Source organism: Homalodisca vitripennis, chromosome 1 (assembly GCF_021130785.1).
Source record: "Homalodisca vitripennis isolate AUS2020 chromosome 1, UT_GWSS_2.1, whole genome shotgun sequence".
Taxonomy (NCBI): domain Eukaryota; kingdom Metazoa; phylum Arthropoda; class Insecta; order Hemiptera; family Cicadellidae; genus Homalodisca; species Homalodisca vitripennis.
This window is the reverse complement of record NC_060207.1, coordinates 194,494,899-194,507,078: the sequence shown is the minus strand read 5'-3', so window position 1 is coordinate 194,507,078 and position 12,180 is coordinate 194,494,899. Positions and strand designations below refer to the sequence as shown.

Genomic DNA, 12,180 nt, shown 5'->3' with positions numbered 1-12,180 from the left:
TCCGACTTATTGCTGACCCAGAAAGGGTCGTCTGGCTGTTTTAGCGCAGTACATTTCAAGATTGCTAGTGTAAAATGTTTTATTGTCACAAAGAGCAAAGATTTTGATACCATATTTTGCTGGTTTTGAAGGAATATACTGTTTAAAGTGGCAACCACCACGAAAGGCTTTCAGTTTTTCATCGATAGTTACATTTTAATCCGTGAGATTAACATTTTTTTACGTTACCTACGATGTCCTGTAAATATCTCTCTGATAGCGGCTAAGTTATCAATCTCTTTACGCTCGTCTTGAGTACTTCTATCATCAAAATCTTAAGCATCGTAGGAGAAATTTAAACCGTCTGAGACTAAACGTCATTCTGCATTTTTCTATGCCGAAACCATCGGTAGTAATATCTCATCCAGACTTTGCCTGTTTGACCTTAAAAGCTCCTAAAAGGGTAAAGTATGCCTATGAACGCCTTTAATTTCGATCAAGTCAGTGGTTTTGGCATCAACGAAGTCGAGTGTACTTTAGCTGTACAAGGGTAATATACTGATTTGTATGCAAAACAATTTTTTCTAACATTGAATCTGTGAAAAAAGTTGGACCAACAATCTAATTCGGATTTGCTTTGACGTGCAGACCCAATCACGCCAGGCAGACGTCGCAAAATGTTTTGTGGCTGTGTTCTTTGATTGTACTGCCTAGGTCTTAAGAACCACTTAATTGTATCGTTCTTACCCCATTTAGCTGTCAAAAACAAGTTGTCTTGTGCATCTTCTTCGCGAACCTGACGTTGTAGAGGTGGTGGCTGGTTGATCACATGCGGCTGTGGCTTGTCGATCACCTGCGGCTGTGGCTGGTCGATCACCTGCGGCTGTGGCTGGTCGATCACCTCCGGCTGTGGTTTCATCCAACATCATTAGTTCGCCATCAGCACTCTGTTCTGTATCGGAGTTTTCTTCTCTTTCTTCAACCACATTTTCACCGTCTATATCGCTATTATCACCATCAACGTATTCTAACCTTTCATTCTCTTATTCACTTGTATCAGAAAATAAGAGGCGATGGACAGTTTTTCCTGACCGTCATCGGTTTTTCTAAGTTCAAACTGCGTTTTGACATTTTTTACCTAAAAAGCGCAACAGAAACGATCGCACTGCACCACAATGATACTGTAAATATGATACGTGAACGGTCGCACTGCATCCAATTGATACCGTAAATCTGAAACGGGAATGGTCGCACTGTATCTAATTGATACAGCTCCGTAAACACGCTCTGTTCAAGGTCAGGCGTAGTACTGCCAGTTCAGGGATGAGGAGAGGGAAGCCCATTAGGAAGGGGATGGCAGTATGTGCGCGCATCGTGAAATAGCCACGGAAGAGAACGTGCATGCGTATCAAATTGATACAGTGCGACCGATGGAGGGTTAATTAAATGTGATGCTGTGGATATTCCAATGATAACAAACAATTAGAAAACACTGTAAAATATAAGTATTTATTTTAATGTTCAACAATTAAAAAATTGTTTAACAATAAACATCACTGTTCTGGCAGTCATTTGGATGGTTTGTTAGTTCCTGAAACAGAGATAATAGTTATTATGTAAATATACTAATTTAAATGATCTTAAATCTAAACTCAGATGTAGCTATTTCCTTAAAGTGTTTATCTGACCCATCTTTTTAAGAACTATTGCATCATACAGTTATATTTTACTTACAATTCCAATTAACATATTATCATAATGATATGCCAAAACCTCCTACAGCAATACATCCCAAGTATTTTTAAAAAGTTACTATCAGCATAAACATTCTTGAATTAAAACCACTATAATTAAACAAAATTGTTCAGTATCAATGAAACAAGGTCCAATGGAAAGCTTGTTTCATTTTACATATTTTAAATACAGATAAATATTTTAGAACTCAATTTCAAGGACCGAAAAATACCAGTTTACACCTTTTTTTGTCTGTTACACATAAAACTGAGTCTGTGAAAAGGAAGACCCTGCTCTTTGTAGCTATATGGGTCTTCCATATTGAGAGTCACTAAGGAGCCGCCTCTAAATTACATAACACCCCAGGGGGCAGAGGAGGGTTTTCAGCAGGGTTACGCATTATTAGGGGAATGGTGGGGGGGATTTGATGTAGCATTTCACCACTATTAAATCTCAACAATTAATTGCTTAAATTCGTTCAGAACGTGAGCCTGATTCCCTCCAAAAATTTTAAAGTTAGTATTATATTCCCCCCTCACCCCATAGAAGCAAACGGAAAGAAGTCTGAATCCTCAATCTAAATTCTTAAATTCAAGGCACGACCCTTGGAGTAGGACGGTCTAGGTTAGTTGTACTGGATGGAGGCACTTTCTCTGTAATGTTGTCTGTCACAACAATCATTCAAACAACATCAGTTGGTTACATCATGTACATCTCAGCCACCTGAGAAATGTGGCAGTTGTATTTGAGGGTTACCCAGAAGATGAAGTTGCAAAGGTTACAAAATCTACAGAAAGCAGGTTTTAATATGCACCTTATAATGCAGTGACAAAATGCTAGAATAAGGCTACATTGACTCCACTATATGAACAATGTCTACTTCATGGAAAATGTCTCAGGTAAATCACATTGTCAGCAGATCTCTTCCATATCATTTAATTATGGAGAACTGTTATTTTCTCTTTTGTAAATTATTCTTGCACATGTTCTTCGGTTGTAATACAATCTCTGTAATATAACAGTACAAAAAGGAGAATGTGTTGGGCATTCTCAAAAACATGTACAGCTGCGTCGCTGCCACTTGCCACATTGCTATCCTTATTCCACTTGCTGTGAGATGGTCTACTAGAAGCAATAATTGTCTCTGGGCAAGGAGGAGACGACAGTACTCTTAACAGCCTCCATTAAAAAATCTTATGGTTTGCTGCCAAAACCAAGACAAACCTGGCTTATCATTTCCAACTGAGGAATTTGTGGCTTAATTAGTTACATATTAGTTATAGAAGTGGTTAGATGTGTTCAAATAACCGCCGATGAATTTTGTCTTGACCAAGAGCCAACAAGAGCTGCTACCTGTGAACCTCACAAAAGGCACAGCTTTACAAACACTCCTGACATTTCTATTGTACAAATATTGCTGAGGGATCATTGGAGGAGGATGCTCATCCCTATATAAGAACACTACAGCAGAGCTTAAGTGTTCTGTTCTGAGCAAATATTGGAGGAAGGTATGCTACAATGTCTCATTATCAAAAACAGAGATTTCAATGACAATGACAAAATTGTCAGTTCTGTATGTTCGAAGATGCTGCCCTGGAAGAGCTGATTTCTAATCATGTCCTACACTTGGAACAAACTCATAAAATTGGTATGTCAAGATTGCACAGAAACATTCATCAACTAAGCTACCAGAAAAAAGTTGAAGATTGTTTTAATCCTGAAGTTCTGCAATCTTTTCCCCAAATGTGTTCAGTATAAGTAACAAAAACCAAAGATGTTGGTTAAAACATTAATCATAGAATATATGTGCCAAATGTACATAAGTTTTGTACAGATATAAGAGGCTCAATTACTCAGTTTATAATCCAAGGGTTTTAGCAAGTCGTTTGAGTCACACCTTTCATCATAGGTTCTCTCTCCTTTAGCTATATTTAATAGATATCAGGTCTTGGAATTTTGGAATAAATTCACAAAATTACTACTCGTACCTAATTAAATCTTTTTTAGATTCGTTTAAAATTAAGGTTCCTTAAAAACTTTTTGCTAAAGTTTTTAACATATAAGCTGACTCCACTCCCTTTAATTCAATCAGGTTTGAATAATGAACTTTAGTTTCATATGTACTAGATAAATATTTGTGCCAAATCTGGGGGAAATCAGTTAAAAATTAGTTTTTTATGATTATAGACCATCATAAAAGAGGATTGAAATTGTTTGCTGCATTATGATTGTAGTCTTCACTAGAGCCAGGTGTAGTGAAATTACTAGTTTTCCCCCGTAAGAACAATGTTAAACCTCATGTACTTTTACGCCCTTATTTTTCATCATAGCGTTATTAGAGATGTCTTGTTTTATAGATATTATTAAAACTCATCCAAACAATTTATAATTTTTTTGTAACACAATAATGAAATACATACAAAGTTTGAGATTTTTCAGAATAAATAATTAAATTTGAAAAAATGTAAATATAATGTTTGGATGTGTATTAATTATATCTTTCTATTTTTATTCTATGACTAAAAATATGGACATAAAAGTATTTGAGGTTTAATAAATTGTTCTTACAGGGCAAATCTCAAGGTTTTTTCACTACATCCAGCTCTTAAGCAACTTAGAGTAATTTTATATTTGATGTGCTATTATCTTATATACTGTATATATTCTTGAAATTAAAATACAACATTATAATCATTACCTCTTAAACATCACAGGAGTAAGATTCGTCTTGATCATCTCTTTATATACAGCAGTCGGTCACAGCAACAGCGTGTAATGAGACGATGTTCCTTGCAGGTGTTGGCATGTAGAAAACTGCAATCTGCAAGCTTGCATTGCGGCGGCAACTTTGTTTCTGAGAAAAAAAACAGTTTAAATGCCAATATAAAATAAAGTTAATTTTTTTTATTTATTAGTCACAGCCCTGTAAGATATTTCGTATGCAGAAAGAACACATTGAAAAAGTCTTTTTTATCAATCCAATAGGAATTGTAGGCATAAGGCAATTTATAATAAACTCAAAAATAATGGCCAAAGATAGAACTATGAATCTTTGACATTCCTTATATATAAATTCTGGCAGGAATAACATGTATTTTTATTATACATGATTTAAGAAAACTACTTGTTTTTTATGAATGTTACTAATTAACATTTTGAATGTGTAAAAAATGCCATTTTCTTTAATAAACTTTTACATAAATGCTGCAAAAATCAATATTTTCTGTTCAATTCTTTTAACGTACCGGTAATCATTGACCCCAATTACTTCTTTAGATACCTAAAATTGCTTATTGAATAATAAAATATCTTTTCCATTTTTAAACCTGCAGAAAAAGCAAATTATAAGACTACACAAAAATTTTTCCACATTAACAGAATATATAATCTATCTTGCACATCAGTAACTATTCATCCTTGCCAAGGATGTGTTTCATTACGAGTTGGTAGAACATTTTCAATTAAAGTACAATATAAGTAAAGTTTTGTATCTTTTTAAAGGTCTAAATTACTAAAATGCATAATAAAATAATATTCTAACATCCCTAAAAAATTGTAGCCAGTTTTGAATACTGGATACTAAATCATTAGGCTTACAGACATTAAATTTAGGGGTCTTATATTAAAATTAATATAAACACTACAGTCTAAGGCAATCTATTTAATGGAAAGTAATATGTGCTGAATCCCATGCACCCTATTGTTCTACCAGGTATTGATAGGTATCACAAGTCAATTTTATACACATTCTGCTCTCCAACCTTTTAAACTAACCTAAAAAAGTCAATCATCAGTTCATTCACCTCAAGGGCAAGGAAAGAGCTCAGTGCACTCTAAAACAGCTCTGAATTAGCAGGACTCAAATTAAAATTTTACCTCATAGCTCTTTAGTGTAAATTGGAAAGTACAGTTCTCTTACTCTTACTATGCAGTTTCACTTAAATAAGGTAACCATACCATACCATCGATGGTAACCCGTTGCCGTATTTTGTGGACCATCCGGTCAAAAATAAAAGTTAAGATTGTAATTTAATAGTAACTTTTTCATACTATTCTAAAATTACATACTCAATTACAGTACACTTACATATAAATATTTGGTCTTTTTTGAATCACAAGTTTCCCAGTTATGAATTTTCAAATTTGCAACTTGGTTGAACAGCACCAAAAACCGGTATTTTTCTCATTGTTATCTATATAAAAATTGGAAAAGTTATCGCTAGTAGAATAAAGTAAAAATAAACAAGCTAAGTTTTAATATAACTCTTGTTATTGTAGCTCTGTTTCTTAGTTTGTGGTCAACTTTTCAGTTCGGATATCTATGCCTACATTTTAATCCGAAAATAGACATCAAGATTTAGCTTAGGTCTTAATTTGTGATTTAAACTTAACTGTTAATGTTATGATTCAATTGTGTTTTAATTAAATGAACTTTATATAAACTTTATTTGTTGTAGAAAATTTTAATTATCCCCGTATAAAGTTACCGGTGATTGATGGTAGAGTGGTTTTATTTCAAACTTTATAAACGCTAACCCTCAGCTTTGCACCACCTTGCTCTTTTTACTGGATCAAAACTACTGTAAAACAACCATTTTCAGATTTAATATTTCAAAAATTTCCCGGGGGAGGGCAGCCCCCGAGCCTTGCTGCTGATTTGTGGGTATTTCCATACTCTCGACACTACAGTGTTCCGGACACCCCCAGAGAAGATGTCTGGGTGTGCCACTGGTGAAAATGCACCAGTTCCAATATTGAATACAAGCCCTGTTTCAGCTCCAATTTTGCTTCTATTATCTTCTACACCTTGGGTTTCGATGCTTTGGCATATTTAGTACTGTAGGACCATGAATTCAGTTTCAAGCACAATAATAGGGTCCTCATTCAACTTACCGTAAGGATTGAGACAGCAGCAGGCGTCATGTAACAGCTTATCACTGCAATAGGGGAACACGCTGGAGTCACAGTAGGGGCAGTCAGGCCTTGTCTGTTTGGCCAAGGTCATCCCGGTTAGCAGCACCAGGTTGTCTGCTACTGGAACTATTGGAACCACTGGAGCTTGAGGCAGCACTGAGGGTCAGATAGGCATGATTAAACTGCACTAAACGATAACTTCGAGATTTGAGAATATAACAACTAAATGCTTTCATAGAAGATTTCACAAACAAGTAAAAAACAGAGAAAAGTTATACTTTTAAGCAGTAGCGTAGCTTAAGGGATGAGTCTGATCGTAAAGAAGACCTACACCACACCTATGAAAGTATTGAATAAATTTAAATTTGAATAAATTACATAGGTCTAATTCAAATTTAACGAATTGTTGCTATACGAATATATTTTTATTTTTAGGGTTCTTGGGAAGTGGCAAGGACGTAGCCAGCGAGAGGATCCAAGGGGGTCCGGACCTCCTCAAATTTTCAACTGTTTAAATTACTCTTTTAGTAAACGATTATTATTTAAATAATTCATTATTACTGGCATGTACTGCTGAAAGATCGTTCTCAACACAAATACGGGTCGAGAATGTTTTAAGGAACAAAATGGGGTCTTACTTTCTATCCGCTTTGGGAAAATATCAGTTGTCTTGACCCCCCACAGTTGTTCCTGGCTACGTTCCTGGGAAGCAGGGTCTACCCCCTCATCATCCCATAGTTAAGCCAATGCTTTTAATACCACACAATACTAATAAGAAATGTTTAATTGAACTCGAGTTTTTTTTAAAGAAACTTTGTATATAATATGGCCGTTACAGCATTGTATTTTCTCAAAGTCAAAAACGTGAAAAATTAAAAAAAGCTTACATTTTGGCTTTGAGAAGTGAAAGAGTCTTTAAATTTTTATGAGGATAAATGAATCGAATAAATAATATTGAAGCTCAGTCTTGAAAATAAAATGTTGCTAATAATGCCTTTTTATTTCCGTCGTCCGTACGTGGAACAATATTAACATCAGAACTCTAAGGGTTGTGAAGTAGGAACAATTACTACATATACTACAAATTTCAATGACGTCCGAATTCTAAATATTATTTGGATTCGCAGTTTTTTTCCGTTTATGAAAACAACGTAAAAGAATTTTCGAAGAACAGCAACAGCATTTCTTATAAATACTAATACTAATAAAATGGAATGGTCTGCGTTTCTATAAAATATGCGTAGGCCTACACACGTAACATTTATGGTATCAGAACTTCCGTAACATCCAAATTCGAGTGAAGCCAACATAAACGAGGATGTTACTTTTAAGTTTCACAGGTTTGATTACGCAAACCAACATAATCCCAAACATGTTAATACAGGTTATTTTCGATGCTGAAGGCACAGGCTTGCCGATATTCTACATTTAGTACCACATGGCCCCTGCCTCGACTATACTTTTATTTCAAACACCTCTAAACACTTCACGTATGCCTGGGTTTGGTCGGCTATTTTGGGCAACGAAAGGTGGGAAGTTTGTTATCAGCATTTAAAGTAAACTAAAAGAATACGCATATGCCTGCTCACCTTAGCGATCTCGCTATTATATTGTTGAAGTAACTAACTACTTCTCTTGACGGACTACGTGTGTATGTTTTGCATAGGGGAAAAATTTTCTATTCGCGACACGGAACGTAACGTCACGCTCTGTAGCCTCCAATTATTTCTTATTTTAGTTATTATAAACCCATCATTTCATTTTTAGAATATAATGACAATGGAAATGTATTTAATTATTTTGAAATACACGATTGTAGACGCACACACACAAACACAAGCGCGCACGCGCGCGAAATGTAAAATATTTCCAAAATATGAATAAAATTTATAGAAAATATAAAACTTTAGATGTTAAAGAACTGATTCTCTCATATTATTTTAAAATATATAAAAATAGCCATTTAATAATTAGCAAACGTACTTTTTCAAGACATATATTCACAGCCCGTTATACGAATTAGTCAATTCTGTCAGTCAGTCCCGCAACTGCCTCTCCATTTTTTCTTTTTATTTAAAAAAATCGCTTAACAATATTTACCACTTAAAAATTTACCGAAAACAAATTACCTTATTTCATTAATAATTAAAAATGTCTAACTTAATCCTTCTAAGATAATTGCTCCTAAGCGGAATATACTTGTTAAGAATTAATATTCCCAACAAAATGTAGATGTATAAATAGTTTTTACTTTAAAATTAGCCGGCCTTCGTAAATGTTGATTTCAAATTAAATTAATTATTATATTAAAAAATAAACCAGAATGACACAACATTATTATGGAATATTTAACTTTATTATACCTATAACGAAAATATTTCCTTTTGGCGCGTTTATACACCAAATTTAATACACATTATGAGTTGATACGATATTTTATGCCATTTAAGATATTCACATACAAAAACACAGACGTTGTAGTATTTTGACCAATTTAAAGAAACTAAAATAAATGCGGAGCTTAAAATCCCAATTAATACGCATTTATTACTTTGAACAAATGTTCTTTTCTTAATACTAGAAATTTGTTCGCATCTTCCCTTATTCGGTTTGATAAGATCCTTGAGCAGGCCAGTGGCCCATGAGGACAGGCAGAGCGAGGCTTATTGTGGGATTGGCCTCGCCTTGAAAAATAATAAGAATTATTGTGAATAATTTAAGTGTAGAATGTATCTCTACAATTATTGAACTATACAAATAACTACTTTTAATTCATAGGTCTCTACCCAAACAAATTATTTTGGGTTGTTACCCCCTTTAATCAAAATTGCTATCTCTGTTGCAACACGAAGGTTTGTCAATAAACCGCCAACTTGGCATCTGATTGCGGAGTGAAAATCGTACACCTACAAGAAAAAGTATCGTCTGCTTATGCTCATGGAAATGTAGTAGTTAAACCTGTATATACGTTGAAATCTATTTCCTTCGTCCATCTATGTAGAACCTATCAGTTTATAAAACTGTTGTGACCGTAACGATGGCAAATGTCCGAAATCCTGTTATCCTACCCTTTCATGTTTTGAATGCACCTAAAACTACGCTCTATTTACCTAGAGATATTTCTTAGGTTTTTTCTTTTATGTAATTCTTAATTTTATCTAATGGTCCTAAAACAAAAGTGGGCGAACGTTTTGATCGTCAAGTATGATCCGACATGTACAAAAACACAATCTGTATTATACTAGTACTAATCATAAATCGTATTTTGTCCCATTCTTTGAAATATTAAGCGCGTCAATTCTAATTATTAATGTGACAAAAATCTCACGTCATCAACTGCATTTGTTGCGATGGACGCACTGTTGAAATAAAGTAAAGTAAAGTAAAGATGTCTTATTTTCCCAGGTGAAGTTAGAGTTCTCTTACACGTAACCTGGGATCCAACGCCTTGAAGCTGACTTCCGAACCACCACCAACGGCCGGGCAGTCGGACTGCTAAATAAAGATAGTTAATGTGTTTGAATACGTTAATTATATTTTTTATTTGATTTAGTTAACATAAACATTATTTAAACCATTGGAAAACACAATGGCTATTATTCATATCATGAATATTGTAAATGACTAATAACGAGAAATATTGCTGTGTACAGAAACTGTAAATATTGCAGTAGGCAATCCAAAATGCACCATGAGAAAATACTACAGTTGCCCTAAAATTATACAAGAATAGTTGTTGTTTTTAGATTAAATACAAAACAAATTTCCAATTTTAAGACTAATTTATAAAAGTCCTCGGTTTTAAAAAATACAACCGGTTTTGAAATTTTTGTAAGACTATTTGTCTTGTTAAAACCTGACTTGGAGCTAAAAAAAAGTGATTTCATTGTTTAAAAAAAAACTGCAGTCGTAGTAAATATTATTTGTCAAAATTTGCGAAAAGCATTTTAAGAAAAATGGTTTGATTACAAAAAGGACAACCAGAAAAACACGAAAGTATTGTTTCTCTTTTGTTATGGCCTCTACAAAATAATTACAATAAATATTTACTTTGAGAATAAAAACATATAAATAAAATTCCCTTAAATATGCCCCGAAGTAGTCTAAACAATTTACTCTGGCATTTTACAACCAAAATGAGATGACAAACGTTTTCTAGGAAGACAGCCTTTACGTTTCTCTATATTTTATATAACATTGATTCTCGTGAAATTTTACATCGACCAGTCACCAATTGAACACTAGTGAAAGAAATATTCAGAACTACGTTGGCCACCTGCAATACAAAAAATCATGCAATATCAAACCGCTTTCACTTAAATCGTTCGTGAATTTCGATTTTCTTCGTAAAAACACAAATAGACGTACTTTTTATGTGTAGATTCCAAACCCAAAATACACCCAGAGATCACTTTGCGTAGGCTACTATGCAAATATTAAAAATATTATTTCAGAGAGTAGGTACCCAAACAAACTAACTTACAGCAATGGAATTTAAAGCAAAATTTTGGAATTATTCACATCAATAACAAAAGAATATCATTACTTAGCTCCAAATAGCAGTTCTAGAAAAAATGCATCTAACTCTTACATAAATATTGGGCGCGTGCATATTTTACATCAATCACGTTGAATTCAGATATTAATAACAATGATATTTGACGCAATAGATTGGTTTTAGGTTAATATATTGTCGTTGTACTAAAAATATTATAAATACATATTGTTTTCTAACAATAAATGTACTTTTACATGTTTTTATCCTAGCATCCAACAATAATTTAATGTCCTAAATACTCAAAATGAATGTAGGTATTGTTTGGGGGAAATATACTGTCTGTCATGTGGACATATGTACTCACAACAAAGAACTAACTCACCTGGGTCGCAGTATCCTGCAGCGATAAGGAGCAGGATGAGAAGGAGAGACTTCCAGTGCGAGATCATGGTTGTGACTGCCGCGGTGCGACTTCCAACTGGTTGTAGTGTCATCTCGCCGTTGGTTGGATCCACGCGCTGGCCATTGCCTGCTAATTTATAGCTATACCTCTTGTTAAAAGAATGTAGTTCCGCGTATTTAAAAAAAGGAGAGGTTTTCAAATATTGTGGTGTTACTCTTGTTTAGGCAATAGGGCTTACAAAACTTATATAGAGTACACACTGTACAATGAAAGTGAAACGTCAACTAGAATCTAACTCTACCGTTAGTAACCCTTCAAGTTGGTCTTTCGTCAAGTTCTATAAAAATTAATGGTAAAAATGTCCAATAAAATAATTTTTATATGTAACGTTTGAATTCAATTTTTAGATTTTAAAGTCCTAAAACAGCGGTACTTGATAAATATATTTTCACATTTGAGATTAAGTGCAACCATCCACATGTTTATACCCGTGTATATAGAACTGAAACAGCGACGAATGATAAACCCTAGAAACCTGCGAGGCCGCAGGGGATAACGGGACCTCGGCAGGTGGTTTGGCACAGTTTCAGCGGAGAGGAAGACCTCACACTAGCGGGCAACAACCTCGCCATCCTCTCGTTCGCCCACCCAT

The 12,180-nt window shown here is 34.3% G+C and overlaps 1 protein-coding gene across 1 annotated transcript; it reads right to left on the bottom strand.

Annotated features, from left to right (window-relative positions):
* Positions 1 to 1,461: 1,461 nt before the first annotated feature.
* Positions 1,462 to 11,729, bottom strand: LOC124356019. Its single transcript, XM_046807166.1, has 4 exons — positions 11,508 to 11,729; positions 6,607 to 6,783; positions 4,412 to 4,567; positions 1,462 to 1,570 (listed from the first exon to the last, which is right to left on the bottom strand). The coding sequence occupies exons 1-3, from the start codon at positions 11,617 to 11,619 to the stop codon at positions 4,446 to 4,448; spliced, it is 411 nt and encodes a 136-aa protein (XP_046663122.1). The 5' UTR covers positions 11,620 to 11,729; the 3' UTR covers positions 1,462 to 1,570; positions 4,412 to 4,445.
* Between the last annotated feature and the right edge of the window lie 451 nt (positions 11,730 to 12,180).